Source organism: Tamandua tetradactyla, chromosome 12 (genome assembly GCF_023851605.1).
Source record: "Tamandua tetradactyla isolate mTamTet1 chromosome 12, mTamTet1.pri, whole genome shotgun sequence".
In the NCBI taxonomy this organism is placed as follows: Eukaryota; Metazoa; Chordata; class Mammalia; order Pilosa; family Myrmecophagidae; genus Tamandua; species Tamandua tetradactyla.
Genome location: NC_135338.1, coordinates 60778977 through 60797814, shown reverse-complemented (window position 1 = coordinate 60797814; position 18838 = coordinate 60778977). Strand labels below are relative to the sequence as shown.

The 18838-nt window shown below is 58.7% G+C and overlaps 1 protein-coding gene across 1 annotated transcript in view; it reads left to right on the top strand.

The window, feature by feature from the left end:
- The window catches only part of CCDC85C (coiled-coil domain containing 85C), a 74765-nt gene that overhangs the window by 51456 nt on the left and 4471 nt on the right, over window positions 1-18838 (top strand). The window contains exons 2-5 of the mRNA XM_077123508.1: window positions 766-842; window positions 11809-11916; window positions 16972-17067; window positions 17932-18030. Coding sequence (XP_076979623.1) covers window positions 766-842; window positions 11809-11916; window positions 16972-17067; window positions 17932-18030 — 380 coding nt within the window. The remainder of the gene's footprint in view (window positions 1-765; window positions 843-11808; window positions 11917-16971; window positions 17068-17931; window positions 18031-18838) is intronic.

Sequence of the window (18838 nt, the reverse complement as noted above, 5' to 3'; positions counted from 1 at the left end):
TTTATTCACTGTTCAGATCACTCTGGGATTTATCCAGGTATCACTCTGGACAAACCTACAAAATCTCATGCCCTATTCAAGGTTCCATGTACTTATGATGGCCAATTAAACTGTCTATAAGTTATATTATGGAATACACTAGTCAAAATATAAATTTTGTACCAAATAAACATTTTTTGCTTTAGTCTCACACAGAAATTGAAGTTTTAAAATGAGTGGCCATCTATTTTCAGCACCCTGCAATACTGACATTCCTTTGTTCTTCCTCATGCAAAAACATTTTTAAATTTGTACATTTAGTCACTATCATTGTACACTCTAGGCATTCCTAGATTATACCATCTCAGTCTTTATCGTCTGTCTTTCCTTCTGGTTTCATTTCGCACAAGGCATTTGTAAAAGGTTCCTGAGTCGTCTTCAGCTCACGTGTAGGCAGACCAAGGTAGAAGAGGAACCCAGAATCTGAGTTAATGTGTTTGCAGCTTCAGTTTCTACCCCTGGACCTGCACACCAGGCAGGGTGCTCTCTGGTGATGCGGGTGCTACCGCCGAGTGTCTGCGATAACTCCTTCTGGGTCTGCAGTGTCACAGAAACAGAAGGAGAGAGTGCTTCCCGAACAGGCCAGGTGGCGAGCCCTCCACACCTTCTCCAGGTCCAGGAAGCCAGGGCTCGGCGGTCCAGGCGGGGTGGGGGGGTGCTGGGCTCAGCACCCCGGGACGGGTCTGCTGATGGTTAACCCCCACCCCTTCCCCTGTGTCTTTGCAGATCCCTCTCCCACCTACATCAGGCAGCTGGAGATGAAGGTGAAGCTGCTGGAGGGCGACAACAAGCTCCTCGCACAGGTAGGCCGGCCGAGGGCAGGGACCCTGCCGTACCCCGAGGGAGCACCCCCCCATCATCCCGAGGGAGCCCCTACCATCTGGGGCTCTCCTCCCCTTCAGCAGCCCCCCTCAGGTCCTGTTCAGAAGGCACCCTCTGGAGAGCCTTCCTCTCTAGAAACCTCTAGGCCCAGGGTGACCATCCCCAGCCCCCAGAGTGGTGAGCTTAATGTGAGTTGCTGAAGACATGGACTGCTCTGTACATTTGGTGGGAGGTGGAGTTGCAGCCCGCACCCCGACTCCCTTTTCTCCCTGGCTGCTTCCTCTCCCCCTGGGCTGGGGTGCATCCTCCCCCCACTGGCCCCTCGTTCAGATGGTAAAGGCCATGAGCATTATTTGAAGATAGGGCAGTACGAAGATGGGGGGTTAGCAGACTCAGTGAGGACGGCAGGCTGCAGGGAGAGGTGGGGTCCAGGGCGAGAGTGCTTTGTGGTGGGGGGTGGGGCAGGGCCTCGAATGCCAGGGCAAGGAGGCCTTCCCTGCTGGGGTGGGGGCCTGGGGCTGGTGATACGGGACTGTGGTCAACCCAGCTGGGGTGCTTGGAGGCCTGCTGGCCTGACTGCCCCTGCCAGCGTTGCCGCTTCCTCCCTAGGTACACCTGCCAGCCCACGTGTGGCCGCCCAGGATGCCCGAAGCGATTCTCTGGGGATCAGCCCCAGGGAGGGCTCAGCTATCTGGCCCTGTTGCCAGGCGACCAGCAGACCTGGCACAGATTGCCCTGCTCAGGAGGCCCTCCGGGAGGCTTCCAGGGGGTTCACAGAGCAGAACCCCCATGCTGCCATCACACCGGGAGGTGTGATCCCATCACATTGGGCTCATTCCTTGCCCCACACTCCCACCCCACCCATGCTCAGCGCACAGCCAGGCCTTGGGTCACAAGGCCGGCTTCTCTCTTTATGATTTGTTTGAGGGCACGTACATGCCGGGCTATTTCAGAAGAGTTCAAGAGGGGCTGCTTGTCGGGGCTGGTGAGAGCCGGGAGGGGCTGGCACCTATCAGACCACATATTCCAGGCAGGCCTGAGCTGGGTTGCCCCCAGGGTGCTACGGAGGGCCAGCTTGGGTGGGGGGGGGGAGGCTTCTGTGCTGTAGGTGGGAATGGTGGGGGAGTATGGGGTGGAAGAGGGGCTGTATGCTCAGGCCTTGCCCTGGAGCAGGTTGCTAGGCAGCGGGAAGGGGGTACTGCTGGCTCCCCACTGCTGGGGACCGGGCCACAATGTCCAGCCCAATGATGGCCAGGTTTGTGGCCCGGTGGCTGAAGTTTCACACTGGTGGCCTCTGACGCTGCCCCGATCCAGCCCTTCTTTGTTTTTTTTCAGTGGAGAAGCACACTGAGAGCGTGGACTCTGAATTTGGGGTGCGTTTGCCATGTTATTTCTGTGGGAAGGGCAGTCCACCTGGGATCCTGCTCCTGGTCCTGTCTCCACAGGGACAAGAGTGTGACTTGGCCCCTGGTCCCCAGCGTCCGGCTTCCAAGTGGAGGACACGTGTGGGAATGCTCCCAGCCCATGCTCAGGCCATACGGCCCTCCCTCCCCCCTTCTCTGGGGACGCCCTGGTCTCCCAAGGAGACCCCTAGACCTTTCGCTGTGTTCACTGCCTGCCTGCCAGAGGGGTGGGGGCTGACGGGGGCTCAGCCCTGTTGGGACACCCAGGAGCACAGCTGCTGGATGGGATGTCTCTGCCTAGGCCCCCGGGGAGCTGGGGCCTCGGTGGTGCAGGCGGCTGTCATGGGGTTCTGTCCACACTCCTGGGGCCCACACCCTGGGACAGGCACGTGGGGTGCAGTCCCTCCCCTGGGCCCAGGCTCACCGGCTGCAGCAGTTAGGTTGGGTGCACGGAAAGGAGCCTGTGTTGCTGGCTTGTGGCTAGGTAGGGTCGAGGGCTGGAAGCTCAGGGGTTATGTAATGCAGATGTTTTCACAGGTTTTTTCCTTTCTTTAATAGAGCCCCCATCCTCATTCCTCCCTCCATGAAGCCTTAACAAAGCAGGGCTGTGGGTGCTGCGTGGTGTGTGGCTTGATGTGACGTGGAGCAGGGGCCTCAGTTTCTTCCTCTGTTCTCTGCGGGCGGCTTGCGTGGTGTCTCCCAACAAGTGGGGGTCAGGGCCAGACCGGCACCCTGAGAAGGGGGTGGGGAAACGGGGGCCCCCATGACCATGTGGTGCTGGGGCTTCAGCTACCCAGCCGGGCCCATGCACATCCACTACTCTTGTCCCCACGCTGTGGCAGAGGGACTTGTTCCCAAACTCAGTCAGCCAAGGCACTGGGAGGCAGTGGCATTGGCAGTGTGGGTGATGGCTTCAGGCTCACGGCCCTGGCTGGGGGTGCTGGGCCATGGAGAAGGATGCTGCCACTGTTTGGAGCCAACAAGAGTGAGGGATGGGGAGAGAGAGAGAAAAGAACCCCCTATCTCCTGGCCAGCCCAGAACTTCCAGTTGGCGTCCTGATTGCCTTTTGATCCCTGGGGGGTGGCTTGGATAGCACCCAGCTTTATGAACATCCTCAGGCCACTTCCTCTGCCTGGACCTCTGTGTGTTTATCTGTGCCAGGGGCCCTCACCCACTCACCCGCCAGCACAACTCAACACAGAAGGGGCTGCTGGGGGATGGTAGAGCTTGGCCCACAGTGAGAAGACTGAGTCTGCCCCAGGGTGGGGAGTGCAAAGAGCACAGGGCTTCCCGTAGTCTCTCCCCCTGGCCTCCTGCCCTCTCACTGGTGTCTTGCTCGGCCATCTGATGACTGATGACTTCCCTCCAAGCTCTCTGCTGGGCCGCCCTCCCTGGCCGATACAATGTCACCGTCTTCCTGCTGGACTGGCTGCTCCTCGAGGGCAGGGCCGTGGGGTCTGAGTGGTCACATCTGGTCTTCGGTCTCCAGCACAGCCAGGTGGGGTAGATCCCGTGGCTGACCCCACCTTCTCCTGGACCATGAGGGGAGGCTGATTCTTGCTTAGACCAAGGAAGGGCTGCTTCACTGAGGAAGGGCTGCTTCGTCAGGTAGTGAGCTTGTTGCCTTCAGAAGTAGTTAAATGAAGATCAGATGACCATGTTTGGGAGTCTTGAAGAACACAAGTGCCGCGCCATGTGGGATGTCAGCCTTGACCTCTCTTGCTTGTAAGATTTTGTGATTCTGGTACTTTTGTCAGTGAAATAAAGTAGAACACAGCCCCCCAGCACTGTGCAAAGCAGGGTATCTGCCTGCTGGCCAAGAGCAGGAGAGAGGATTAATATTATTCTCTGAAACATCTTCCAGCACTGGGTCTTTGAGGTTTGGGTGGGAGGGCCGTGAGCCCCTTCTGAGCTCTGCCCTGCTGTCCCACCCCTCCCCACGGCCTCTATTTAACTCCAAATAGTTTTAATTAAAAATGTGCCAGAGCATTCACAGGCAAAATTACCGTATTGCATTTCGTATTTTCTTCTTTTTTATGTCAGCTTTAAAATTTCACCAGCACAGCTGCTTCTTCCACTATGACTCATCTCGAGACCCCGCACACGCTATTATTTCTCTATGGGTTCTCCAGGCCTGGCCAGGCGGCTGGGGGTGGCTGGCATTGATGCTGGGGGCCTCCTTTCCGTGCCCTCCCCAGCTAACTCCCCTGCGGGGCTGCTGAATGAAGCATCCACTGTGCCCCCAGAAGCCAGCTTTCCAAACAGGCAAGAAGGGCTGGTAATTTTCTCAGAATAGGCGAGTGGGCCTGACGGTCTCGGGGAGCAGGGGCCGTGGTCCAGGCCGGGAGTGTTGAGGGAGCCTCCAGCCTCCCCTCCTCCTCACCCATACCCTCCCTCTTTCCCTTCTTGCCACGCTACAGCAGAGCCGTTGGATGCTCCGATTTGAAGCGACCCCAGAGATTGACACCAAGCATGGGTGGGGAAACTGAGGCCCAGACCAAGCAGAATCTCACCAGGGCAGAGATTGCTGCATGGACTGCATGAGGAAGTGGGTTTGGGTGCTGGCAGTGTCTGAGCTCACCTCTCTGCCCTGACGCTCACCTGCCGGGCGGCTTCAGGCAAATCACCTTATTTCTTGGTGCCTCTATTCCCTCCTCCGTGACGCTGGGCAGCAGTGCAGGGTGGTTCTAAGGGACTGAGGACTTTGTGAGGCCTTGCAGACCGTGTTCCCTCGGCTGGCCCATCCATGAATGGACTGCTGGGTCCCTGAAATGTAGCAGACACTTGGTCCTTGGCTGAATCTGGAGTTTCTAAAACATGATTACGGGGGACTGTGGGTCGACTGGGGGACCCTCCACCCTGGCCCTTGGTGTGGGGAAGGCCTTGGGCCAACAGGTGTCCGGGAAGGGCCTGAGTAGAGGGTTGGGTGCTGGTCGTGGTGGTGCCTGCCAGTGACACTGTTTCTCTCCCGCCCTAGTTGCCTCGTCCCTACGGCCGCCCCAGACGCTGGCTGCAGGTAGAGCTGTGGGCGTGGGTCTTGTTTGCAGTGGCGTTGGGGGGGCGGGGTGGGGTAAGGCGTGTTCTGAGTGCTGTGCAGTGCCCTGTCTGCTCTGCTCCCGTTCCTGCTCCCCCAGCACCCCCCTCACCCCGTCCCCTGTGGAAGGTGACCAGCCCACCTTTAGATTCTTCTAGGAGTTGGCCCTCCCTGAGCCCACAGTCATTTCCTACTTTGCAAAATAAAGGCAAGAGTCAAGACGTGACTGCCTTAGCTGGTACTCCCTGAAAAAAGCCCTTTCTCACCCTCTCCCCCTTGTTCTCACCTAGTGAGATCTACTGGGGGAGAGGGTGCGATGAACCCCCCCACGGCAGGTGGGAAAGCCACGACCCAGGCTGGCAGGAGGAGTTTGCCAAAGTCCCCAGTTACTGAGTGGCCGCAGCCTGCCTGGCTTCCTCCTCCCTGGCCGGCCCCCCGATGGGAGCGAGGTTCCAGGGGCCAAGCCTGCTGGGCATGGTGGGGGCTGCTTTTGAGGTCTGTGCAGTCATGGGGAGTTCAGTGTGAGTTGCTGGTCCCCCAAGCTAGTCTGACCCACACAGGCCTCTGGGAAGCTGGACCCTTCATCTCCATCCCCTTCCTCCAGCCCTGAGAGTGCCCAGCCCAGGGTAAGTGGATGGAGTTTACCCCACGTGAGCCTTCCTGCCTCCCTGTGCACCCACGCCAGCCCCTCATCCACCCTGAACCAGGATGCACTTTTCAAACACAGTGCATGCCAAGTCATGACCCCTGTGCCCTGCCTGCTGGTCCTGGCAGCACGGCCCAAGGTCCGAGAGTGGCATTCTGGGCCCACCTCCCACCAAGCCCCCCATCTCTGGCTTTTTCCTCTGTAAACATCAGTGTTGTTTCACAAGCACTATTGTCTGGGTGGCACTAATGCTTAATTGCACCTGCTGTGGGCAAGCTCTGTTGGCACCCTTCAAAGGTTAACAAGCCCGTGAGGTGGGCTCTGTCACCCCTGTTATACTGTTGCGGGAACTGGGGTGACGGTCCCCTGCCTGGTTACCCTGCCACAGCGAACATCTTCCTGCCTGCGCTGGGGAGACCTTCTGCCAGCCCCTACCCCTCCTTGTCCTTGAGGACTCTGTTTCCTTCCAAAGCTCTGGCCCACCTGGGCTAAGCCTTGTGCCTGCACCCAGCTGTGTGGATGCAGCTGCAGCACTGTAACGACACTGTCTCACTGCCCGCCGTGGCCGGGCCAGGCCGAGTCCGTAGCCCAGAGCCTGGTGCACGGTTGGATCTCTGCATTGTCTAACTCAGTGGTCTCAACCGGGGGTTTTCCCTGGGTGAAATTTGGCCATCTTAGAGGCCTTTTTTGGCTGTCACATCTGGGTGGGGGCTGCTGCTGGCATCTAGTGGGTCGAGGCCAAGGATGTGGCTGAACATCCTACAGGCGCCAGAGTCCCCTTCCATCCTGCCAGGAGACCCAGCCCCTTGCCGCCTCGGTGCGGCCCTGTGAAGCCCTGGCCTAAGTGGACCCCCGGGACCAAGGCCTCCTCCCCATGTAGCTTTCAAACCCAGGCAGTTTGGGTCCCCTGCCCACTCTGCCCCAGAGACACTCCTCCCCTTGTGTCCTGCCACCGAAGGTGCGGTCCCAACTCTCGGGGGCTGGGGAGGAGATACCATGGGTTTCTGTCTTTCCCCCAGTTAGAAGAGACCTTTGCACATGTTCTGATAATGCTGGCAATGACGAAGCAATAACAGGTACTTTATAGGGCTTTGTAAGCTATGGAGGGAACGCTTTTGACCCTGTGAGGTGCTTTCTAGCCCTTTCTATTTATAGGAGAGGAAACTGAGGCACAGAGGTTTTATGAAGATTCCTAAAGTCACATGGATGCGAAATTCTAAATCTTTCCTTTTGTTCAGGGGCAGGGGGCCCTCAGTGGGAGGGGGATCTCCCTCTGTCAGGGGATTTGTAATGCGGGTGGTAGAGTTTGGCCCTGTCCCTTTGTGGACTCAGGCATTGGGCCTGGGTGGTGGGGGCTGTGGGCAGTGCTGGAGCTGCTCCTGCTCCAGGCATAGCCAGGGCCACATTATCCTCCTCCCCAGCACCCCCCACTAGGACTGACATACGCATGGGTACCCTGGGCCACCTGCTTGGCTTAAGTGTGCCATGGACACCCCAGAGCTCCCAGTGGGACAGGCTGCGGCCAGCCTCTGTGGAGCCCATTTCCTCGCTCGGCTCCTGCCCCTGCCCTCCCCTGTCAGTCTCCTGCAGGAACCAAGGCCTCCCAATCCCCATTCTGGTTCCTGGGTCCTTGAGCCCCACCCGAGGCAGGGAGTGACTGGGACTGGGGCCTGTGGTCTGGGTCAGGATGGGGCACCCAGCCCATCTCTAGCCCTGGTGGCCCCTGGAGCTCCTGACATTCCTGGAGATGGTGGAGGTGGAGGTGGTGGGGCCCGCACAGGGACTCTGACCTCCAGCAGCCCTTGTAAAGCAGGTGCTCGCCCCCTGCCTCACCCCCACAGAACTTACTCCTGTGCCATAGGAGCCCGGAAGTTAAACCACCCAGGGTTTTCTGCTGGGGACCCCCCTCTGCAACCCTCCCCGGCCTCTTGCCTGACCCCAGAGCTTAGCTGTTCCCTAGAACTTGCCCGAGGGGGCTAAAGGTAGAGGTGCCAGCAGGGTCCCACCTCCCGCCAGCCAAGGCCCTGCTGTATGTGCTTCTTGAATGGACGATGGCTGCGGCAGATGGTGACTTGACATTGCAGAAAGCTTGGGAAGGAGGGTGTGAGCAGGGCCCAGAAGGGGGTTTCCTGCACCACAGCCACTCTTCAGAGGAGCCTCATCTCCCCGTGTTCTGTCCCTGTGTTTCTGTTCAGTGTAGCCCCCACCCTGTGTGCCCCAGTTCATCCCCATGGTCCCCAGTGAGTCTTCTTGAGGCGTGAGGGGCGGCGATGGCCAGGATAGTCCTTCTGCTGAGAAGCCTCGTGCAGCTTTGCCAAGGCCCAGGGAGGGCAAGGGGAGCTGACCTCGGGCAGTGGGAGGACTGGGGTGTTTGCCAGGTTGGGCTCATGTAATTTATTCTCTTCTGTTGTTGCTTTTTGTTTTAGCTTTTTCTCATGGTAACATATATACAACTTAACATTTCCCCTTCTCAATACTTTGAAGTTTACAGTCCAGTAGCATTTGCAGGGTCGTGTTTCTATCACCACCACCCATTCCAAAAACTCTTCTGTGTTTACTGTACACCCATTAAACAGTCATCCCTCCCCCTTACCCCAGCCCCAGGAGCCTCTAGTCCGCTTTCTGTCTCTGTGACAGAAACAGAAAATCTCTGGGTATTTCGTTCACTTGGAATCATGTCTGTCTTTCATGAATGGCAGTTTTCATTCAGTGGAGTGTATTTCCCAGGGCTCATCTCACTATCTCGTGTGTCAGAACAGCGTTCCTTTTTTGTGGCTGAATAGTATTCCACCATGCATAGGTACCCCATTTTCTTTATCCATTTCTCTGTGGATGGGCTCTTGGCTTGTCCCCTCTCGTGATCGTGAGTGATGCTTGTGGGTATGTTAAGTATCTGGGAATTCCTGCTCCACCGCCCAGCAGGCTAGGATTCTCCCGCTGTATCCAGAGGGACCTCTCGGGGAGAGGCCAGGCCAGCATCCTGGGGAGTGGCTGCGCGGGTCCTGAAGCCAGCACCTTCCTCAGCAGCAGGCTGGAAAGGTGATTTCCACTCCCGTCCCCTCCGCAAGCAAAATCTAGAGATCTTGTTCTGCGAGGACACCACAAAGCAATACTAGGATTTTAATTTGGGTTTAAGTGCCATAATAGTTCCTTGTTTGGATGCATCGTTAGTCACATTGCTGGCTAATGAGGCTTGCGCAGGGTTCCCTGCCTGACTCTGGGGCCTGCTAAGGAAGTCTTATGGGCACGTACACGTAGATATTAGAGATGAACCCGAATGCAGGGGTGGGAATTGCATGCTGCTAATTAAAAAACTCCCCTGCCCCCTCATCGGCACACCGTCCTTCCAAGGGAGCTGGGATTCTGGGGAGAGGGCTGTGGGGGTGGCGACAGCAAGACAAACCAGTGTTTTCAGTAACAATGAGAGGCTGGAACCCAGTGGGACCATATTCCTGTAAATGCCGGCGCGGGGCCGGCGCGCTTGGCGTAGACGCTCAGTGTGGGAGATTTTGTAGCTCGCAGAGCCCCTGCTGGGAAGATAATTTGGTTTTGGACTTTTGCTTTGTGTGGAGCCCGGATAGCCTCCTGTTTTAGTCTGCTAGGCTGCTGAAATGAGCTGGCTTTTAACAATGGGAATCTACCAGCTTGCAGTCCTGAGGCCGTGAGCAAGTCCAAGTCCAAATCAGGGCCCCTTCCAGGCTGTGCTCCCTCCTGCCCCCCCAGGGGTGCTGCCGGCCACCCACCTGGCCAGGCCCACGGCTTCCTTTCTCCTCCGGGTTCCGCCGCTTCTGTGACTGTCTGGATTTCATTCTCTTATAAAGGACTCCAGTAAGAGGATTAAGACCCACCCTGAATGAGGTGGACTGCATCTTAACTTAGGCTCCTACTCCCGGAGAGGCCCCACTTACAATGAGCCCACACCCCCAGGAACGGATTAACTTTGAGAGCAGACTTTCCTGGGGTTCACACAGCTTCAAAGCATCACACCTCCTTGGGGAGGCATGGGTGCTGTGATGGGGGTGGGGTCACATGGGAGCCTGGCCGGGCACCCAGCCCAGGCTGAGTGGTGGCCGGTGTCCCCCCACCCCCAGAGTGCACCTTTCCGTTCTTAGTGCCTAAGGGCGGGGGGGCACTCCTTGACCCTTACCCCTACCCCAGGGCCGGGTCAGAGGCTAACGTGCTGTGGGCTCTAAGGCCTCTGGCCACCTGGGCTGAGGAGGCGAGTGCCCCTTCACGGGCAAGGATCAAGGGCCATGCCTGAGTTCTCCCCAGCGTGGCTCCCTTGTGCCCTGCCTGTCCCGTCGGGGCCTGCCAAAGCTCACTGTCCCTCGCTCCTCTGTGACCCTGACTTGATTCCCATCTGAGGCTGTGGGGCCAGCTCTGGCCTGGCAGTGCCCGAGCACCCTGGTGGCGGCTGTCCCTCTCGGCCAGCGGGCACCTCGGAGGGGTTCATCAGGGCAGGGCCTGCTCAGACCCTGCTCTCCGCTCTCAGGCGTTCCTTCTGGTGCCTCTGTGTGGAGCGTTGGCTAATCTCACAGACACTTCCGGGCCCCCTGTGGTCCGGGCTGGCCGAGGCCCCTGAGGGCTCATCACCCCTGGGGACTGACCTGGGAGCGGATGGGGATGGGAGGAAGGTCAGTGCCGGAGGGGGAGAGCCTGGCCTTGTGAGAAATGGCTGGCCTGGGTCCAGCCAGGTGGCCAAGGGGAGTAGGGGTGTGTGAGACCCCTCCGTGGCTGGTGGATGGCCTGAACCTGCCCAGCCCCTCCCCACACCAGCCTCCTCCCGGGTTGGTTTGGGTGACTCAACAGCTGCTGATTTAGAGCCATTCTTCTGGATTTTATCTGCCTGGTGGTTTGTCTTCGGTTCCTTTGAAGTAGAAAAGGGGGTTGGGGCCAGAAATGCTGCCCCACAGTCTCAGTGACTCAGAGGCCTGGAGGCCACGTCCCCTGCTTGGCTGGACCAGGAGGCCACTGTTGGGCAGCATGACCACAGAGTTTCACCGGTCACCTGCCCCTCCTCTCCCTTTTGGGCCGGCCCCTAGCCCTAGCTTCTTAGGGGGTCCTGCTTTGCTCTTAGGGAAACCACCTAATGCCAAATGTGTTCCTTTGTCTAGTCCTTCATTCATTCACTCATTCATTCACCCTCCCAGTAAGCATTCATTGAGCACAAATCATGAGCCCAGTTTGTTCTGGTTCCTGTGGACACTGGGGGGTCAAGGCCCCAGGGCCATCCTTGGGAGTACCCTGTCTGATGGCAGAGGCTAATAGGTGACCCGAGCAAGGCCCTGGGACAAGGCTGATCCTGTCAGGAGACTTTGCGCCCCAGAGAAGGTTCCAGAGTCTGCCCATGGGAAGCGGCAGGCTTTGCTGAGGATTACGAGGCTCCTGGACTGGAGAGGGTGGTCCCCCACCCCTGGTGAGGGCGTGAGGGGCATGTCCAGGGAACACAGGTGTAGTGTGGCTGGAGCAGTGGGTGGTGGAAGAGTCGTTCATTCACTCACTCGTTTGTTCATTTTAAGTAAACTCACCTAATCTACAAATGCTTGTAGGGGAGATAGCGGGGAGCCAAGCAGAGTCCCTGCCTTGTGGCGATGACATTGAGGGGGAGACAGTATGGCGTCAGGCAGTGATAATGCTAAGCGGTCAGATAATCAGAACAAGGGATGGAGGGTGAGTGGGTGCTATTTAAGAGACGTGTTCTGGAAGCCTCTGAGGACGTGATTTCAGCAGAGAGCAGCTGCTGTGCAGGAGGCAGCCAGGCCCACGACCGGGGACCGTGAGCCCGGGCCGAGAGGGCAGCAGGGCTGGTCCTCCTCAGCTGGCCCTCTGCTCCTAACCTGCTCTCTCCCTCTTTGCTCTGCAGCAGGCGGGCTCCGGAGAGTTCCGGACGCTGCGGAAAGGCTTCTCGCCCTACCACTCAGAGTCCCAGCTCACGTCCCTGCCACCTTCCTACCAGGACTCTCTACAGAATGTGAGTGCCTTTCCTGCGAGGGACCCCAAATACTGCCCCAGTGTCTCCGGGATCCTCGTTCCATTTTCCAGATTGGAGAAGGGCGGCTCTGACAGGCAGTGGCCAACTCAGGGGCACACGGATGGCCTGTGGCTGAACTGAATACTCACCTTCTGCCCAAATGCCGTCTCTTCTCCAGATGAGGACTATGGGTCAAGGCATGGCGTCCCGGCCAGCACTGCCCAGCCTGCACTGCCAGCCTTGGGCTCCCCAGCTCCTGGAGCCCTGTAACGGCTCAATGTGGCAATTGTAGGTGAAGGGGCAGTACAGGGCAGCGTCCTGGAGGCCAGTGAGTGCCACCCCTCTGGGCAGCTTGTTAGCCTATGTTCCTCCTTGGACATGACAAGGAGAGGACGCTGGCTGGCCTGGAGCTTGGGCTGGGGTTACGGTGTAGGTGTGTGGGTCACCGTCCCAGGCTTTGTCATAAAGGGGGGTGAAGAAGCTGAGCTGACATTTGTAGTGTGCACCTCAGAACCAACCAGAGGGCCTCTGAGGCTATTTGCGTGCTGGCCGATCTCACCTGGGCTCTCACCTGGGCTCTCACCCGGGCCCTCACCTGGACTCTCACTGGTCCTCACAGAACCGGCTGGTGGGGTTGTGGACTCCGAGCCCAGGGATGGTGCCCCATGGGCCCGTGTGTCCATCAGCCCTGTGTTGTGATGGAGATGGAGTTGGGGAGCAGGCAGGAGGCCAGGCCCACCTGCCACTGCACAGAGTAGCCTTGGGTTCCGTGGGGGTAGTGGGGGTCCCCCCATAGGAGCAGAGGTGCACTATTCCTGAATGTACCTGGTGGGCACTGCCTCCTGCCATGAGGATTTTCGGCAGAGCTCAGGACGGTGTGTGTCTGGAGTGGTGGATGAGCTGTGACTGCTGTTCTCCTTCCTGCTTCCCCAGCAGGGCCGGCCTCAGGACCTTGGTGCTGGCACAGAAGGCTGGGCTGCCCAGGTCCCCCAGCCTCATGTTCTTTCTCTCTCCACGGGCCTTCTGCCTTCCCCAGGAATGCACGCTGACACCACCCAGACAACACAGCCTTGTGGATAATCCAAATATTTATCCAGGAGCCTGGGGGCTGGGCAAGGCTCTAACCACTTTGTGGGTCACGGGGTCAAGGAGTGGGTTCCTTGTTCTCTCCTCCTCCCAGCCTGCACCCATCCCTCCCTGCCTTCTCAGGACGTGGGGACAATGATGAGTGACAATATTAGCTGCCGTCCATTAGGTGCCCTGTGCCCAGGCCCTCCTGCTGATCTGCAGGCTGCAAGGGACCCCACACACCCGCTTGGACCCTGCCATGTGCCAGGCTTGCTGACGTGGGGCGGGAGAGCCTCAGTGCTGCTCAGAAAATGCCATTGTGGTCAGGAAAGGTTCCGGAAGGCTTCTCAGAAGAAGGCTTGGAGGGGCTTCACCTCCCTCACTTCTTTAATTCTCCCACCATCCTGCTCCCAAGGGGCTGTACCCCACTTTGGAAAGAAGGAAGCCAAACCCAGGGGTGAGGTTGACTCCAGGGTCCCAAGGCCAGTGGGTTGCCCCGGGCTGACGTGGGCATGGAGGGCAGGGGGCCCGGGGATGGTGGGGGCCAGTTGGCTGGGGGTCAGGCTCTCCCGGTTGCGTGGATTGGGATTGTGGTATCTCACGGGAGGAGACACCTCCAAGGCTGCTGAGGCGGCAGCAGAGGGAGTGGAGGCCCAGAGGCCTGAGAGCCCAAATCCAGCCCTTCAGCCCCTGGGGAGATTGCGGGGCTATGTGGAGCCTTCTCTGTTCCTGGGCAAGACAGTAATGGTCACCCACAGGCATCGGGGACTGTGAGGGCAGCCGTTGCAGGGTCAGAGGTCCAGCGCCAAAACAGGTGCGCCTGTGGGGTGGGTGCCCCTGCCGCCTGCCGGGCGTGGAGCTTTGTGCTTGCAGCCCCCTGACGGACGGGGCGATCCAGGCTTTGCACAGGCCATGGGAGGTGCTGGTCTCCCCACCTTTTAAATTTTTATATTTTGGTCAATTGGGGTGTTTTTTTTTTGGTAAGTGTACAACTCAGTGGGTTTTTGTGTTTTCTCAGAGTTATGCGAGCCTCACATTAGCACGTGCTGTTCACTCCTAAAAGAAATTCTGTACCCTTTAGCTGTCACGTCCCGCTTCCACCCTGCCCCTGGCAGCCACACATCTGCTTTCCATCTCTGGATTTATCTCTTCTTGGCATTTTGTAGAACTGGCTGTGCACGCCATGTGACCTTTTGTGCCTGGCCTCTTTTGTCTTGGCATTATGGTTTCCAGGTTCGTCAGTGTTGTGGCATGGATCACACTTTCGTGCCCTGTTTTTGGCCGGGTGAAATCCGGTGCTGTGGATGTACCACATTTTGCTGGTCCCTGCCCCAGTGTTTGGCCATTGGGTGGCTTCCACCTTGGGGTACTGTGATGGTGCTGCTGTGCTCTTGCCTCAGCAGGTTTTCACGTGGACCTGTGTTTGCAGTTCTCTTGGTCTCCCCAGTTCTGTGGCACCCTGCAATCCTGGGTTTGAGTCCCAGCCTCATGGTTTCCAGCCTAGCTCTCCGTACCTGTAAAGTGGGGGGAGCCGATGCCCGCTTGGGAGCAGAGTGGGGTCATTTCAGGATCCCACACCTCCTGCCTTAAGAGCTGGGCCTGGAAAGGGCTGGGGCTGCCTGGTGCACATGGGTACCCCCTACCTTTATCCCCCTAGGCTCGTCCTCCGGGTTGGGGGTGGCCTCATAAAGCTGCTGGTGCTGATGGAGATGCTGAGGCCAAAGGAGCTGGGGGCCAACTGCCATGCGGTCTTCCCCCAGGGCAGGGCGCCGGGTGCTGGGAGGGGTGTGGCACTTCAGGGAAGGTTCTGGGAAGGCACCTCACTGTCTGTTCACAGGGCTGTCCACAGGTGGCTGCCGCCCCCTGCTGGCCCGGGCATGTCCGGCCTCTCCTCTGGCCGTAGCCCCACCAGAAGTGCCTTTGGCTTGCCAGCCCCGCCCCTGGGGAAATTGGGGAAATTGCATCAGGCAGCATCTCCAGGGTCTGCACACTCCCTGAGACGTAGGGACAGTATTTGTTTCCTGGGGTAGCTGCAGCTAAGAACCACAAACCTTACCACAACAGGAATGTGTTGTCTTACAGTTCTGGAGGCTGTGAGTTCAAAATGCAGGTGTCATCAGGGCCCCGCGCCCTGCAAAGGCTCTAGAGGGATCTTTTCTGGCCTTTCCCGGCTTCTGGTGGTGGTGGCAGTTGGCTTGACTTTGGGTGCCTCACTCCAGTCTCTGCCTGTGCCGTCACATGGCTTTCTCCCCATGCATGTGTCCAAATGTCCCTCTTAGAAAGACACCAGGCTTTGGATTTAGGGCCCACCTACTCCAGCAGGGATGGCCTCATCTTAACATGATGACATCTGCAGAGACCCCATTTCCAAATAAGGTCCGTCCTCGGGCTTTGGGTGGACATGAATTTTGGGGGGACACGATTCCAATCACTCCAGGGTTCCTTTCTGTCTTCCACAGGAGCAAACTGAGCTCAGAACAGGGTTGGGCCTCAGGTCACAACTGACATTCCTGAAACCCAGCATCCTGAGTTAGGATTCTCTGTTGGTGGCTTAGCCCTGCAGGAACCAGAATATCAGATGGGGTTGCCGGGCCCCTCGCCTCTGTAGGGGCAGCGGGTACAGGTCCAAGGTAGGGAGGGGAAAGAAGTGCAAGAGGTTGGCTCCTGGGTCTGTGGAAAGTTCTGGGGAGGGAGGGTGACCTCCGGTGTGTGGCCTTGTCTGGGCAGCAGATCCCAGGGTGAGGGCTGGGTCACTAGGGGTATCATCAGGGCCCCCATTTACAGAGAAGGCCTCCCAAGGTTCAGAGAAGTGAAAAGTCTGGCCCAGGGTGAGCAGTGTGTGTGGGGGGTCCACATTCTTCCCTCCTGACTCATCTTGTGTTTTCTGTGGCTCATGCCAGGGTCACCAGAAGCTCCTGGCATCTGTTGTCTGGAGCTCCTTCTGGGGGGCAGACCCTTTGGGGTCGAGGCACATCCCCCACAAAAGGCCCAGGCTTCACCACTTGTCCTGTGGGTGTGAGTAAGTAGGACCTTTGAAGATGCTTTTAGTTAAGGTGTGGCCCAAACCTCAGGGGGGCCCAGGTCCAACATGGCTGGGCCCTTTAAGCAAAGGAAACTGGACACAGAGAAAGAAGCCCCAGGAAGCCAGAAGCTGGAATTTAACAAAGCCCAGAAGAGAGGAGGAGATGCTGCCATGGGCACTGACTGCCTTGTGAGGGAAAGGTTAAGGACCCAAGGGTGGCCAGCCCCAGACCACCAGTCTTCAGGGAAAAAGCATTGCTGAGCTGACACCCGCCTTTTGGTCTTCCCCTAACCCAAAAATTCCTGTTGCTAAACCAATGTGCTTGTGGGATTTGTTTCAGCATCTGGGAAACCAAAAGGCCCTCCTAAACTTGCTCTGGGGCCAGTGTCCCTGTGGCAGCTGTGGGACCTGAACCTGCTCCTGGCCCCCTGGGCCAGAGACCCTGTGGATGGGGCAGCCCCAGTGCCCGGCAGGGCCTAGAGGTTAGGGAGGGGGAAGAGACTGAGCCAGGGAGGGCTCCTGGTTCGGGTAAGAAGGGACCGGGGGGCTTGAGTCCAGACCTGCCCCGTTCTGGCGTGTGACCTTTGCTGGTTCTTGCCCTCGCTGAGCTGCTCTTTCTTCCTCTGTAGAACAGATGATCGCACTTCCATGAGGGCTGCTGTAGAGCAGGCCCAGTGCAGCCCCTCTGCCCTAGCAGGGACCACTTCATCTGGGGAGGGGTGCGGGAGAGGGGAGGGGCCAGATGGGGATGGGGGCTCTTCGTGGGACTGGGGCCCCAAGGAGCTGTTTGGCCTCCATCCCCTATTCCCTCTGCCTTCCCTTCCCCCAACCCCAGCCCCCCCTGCCCCCGCCTCTGCCTTCCCCTCCCCTTTTCTTCTCAACCGCATCTTCTCTCCCGGCCTGGGTCCGGGCCCAGAGAACCAGGGACCTCTATGTGAGCTACCCCATGTGATTCCTTCCCGCAGGGCCCAGCTTGCCCTGTGCCTGAGTTGTCCTCGCCCCCAGCCACCAGCTATGGTCCTGCAGGACAGAAGCCCGAGGCAGTCGTGCACGCCATGAAGGTAGGCCCCCACCCTGCCCCAGCTCACCTGTCACCCTGTGTCCCCCACGGGAGCCCCAGACCATGAGGTAGGGAGTGCAGGACGTTTCGTCCTGCCTTTGCCCTTCCTGAGCCTGGGCGACAGTCAGCTCTGCAGGGTGATGGGTGGCTGGGACTGCCCATAACCTTACCGGGGAGGGATTCAGAGGGCGGGTGGCTGCATCAACGTGTCACCAGTCTGCGATCCCTGAGCTGCTGTGGCTGGGGAAATTGAGGCCCAGGGTGGGCATGCACCTCCCAAGCCTAAGAGTTAGGGGGTAGGACCCTGCTAGATGTAAGCTTAGGTCTCCAGGCCCAGCCCTGCCTCCGGCCCAGATACAGGTGGTCCAGGTCCAGGCAGGTGGGGTCCAGGTGGGAAGGCAGGAGGATGACGCTCTCATTCTGACGCCCTGAGTACCAGGCGGTACCTGCTCCGCTTCCATCCCTTGTGTAGGGACGTCTGCAGGCCTGTTGGTCTGGCCACATGCTTGCACAAGGGCTGCAGTGATGCAGGCACACATGGTCACGTGCATGGCATGTGTTGTCTTCATGGAGCACCGGGGCCCTATCCGAGGGATGTCCCTGCCCAATTTGTTCCCGCCTGTGAGATGGGGTACTGTCCCATGTGGTATCCTTAATACCCTTGGGGTGAGGGTAGGGAGAGCACAGAAGTGTGAGAGGACAAACTGCTTTGGTTTCCCCCACACCCTTGTCCCCAGGGGCTGGTGGCCAGGGATTCTCAGCTTCAGTTCCCAGGCTTGAGGGTTTGGGCCCTGCAGGCAGTGGCCCAGCGGTGCGTGAGCCCCGTCCTGTGGCCTCCATCCCTGAGCCTCGACCTCCCCTCCAGGTCCTGGAGGTGCATGAGAACCTGGACCGGCAGCTCCAGGACAGCTGCGAGGAGGATCTGAGCGAAAAGGAGAAGGCCATCGTCCGCGAGATGTGTAATGTGAGCGTTCTCTGAGGCTGCCTGGGGACGGTGGGAGAGCACGGCAGGCCGAGCCCCAGGGTGTGTGGATTGGTGGGGAGGGTCTGGCTCAGTGGCCTGCAGCGCTAGGAGGAGAGACAGCACAGAGGGAGCCCCTCCCTGGGTGGAGACCCTAGCACGTGGGCCTGGCATCCTTCTCCTGCAGCCCCTCCCAGTCAGGGTGTCAGCGGAACAGGGTCCCTCATCTCTGCAGCTCTGCCCATCATTGGAGGGGCCCTTCCTGGAGTTCTGGACAAAGCCTGAGACTCCCCAGGCACAGCCCCTTGACCCTGGTCCCTGTGGGTCTGGCCGGCTGGACTGTTGTCACCCCCTGGTGGTGCCCAGCGTCACAGGAGGTGCCCAGGGCTGGGGATATAGGTGGAGATTCCCTGAGACCTTCCTTCTGCAGTCCTAAAGCTGGGCTACCTCTGGGTCACCCAGGAGAGTCTCTTATCCCTATCCCTGGCCATCATTTGTCTCGTCTTTGGACCCTAGCAGGAGCCAGCAGGAAGGGGGCATTTCCAGGGCCCATTGGGCGTACACGGGGCAGCCTGTGCTCCAAATGCCTCCTCTCTGACAACTGCCTGCTAGGACCCAGGGCCCTTTTGAGAGCTGTGAGGCTGAGCCCACATCAGCAACTTATGCAGGATGACAGATGTGACTATGGGGGTAAAAATGCACAGACCTGTCCGAGTACCTTGGGCCTCCTGTGGCCTCAGTTTCCCTCCCGACCCCAGGGCTTTACAGTCCTGGTGGTTTTGCAAAGTGAGGAGGTAGAGTGTGTGCTAGG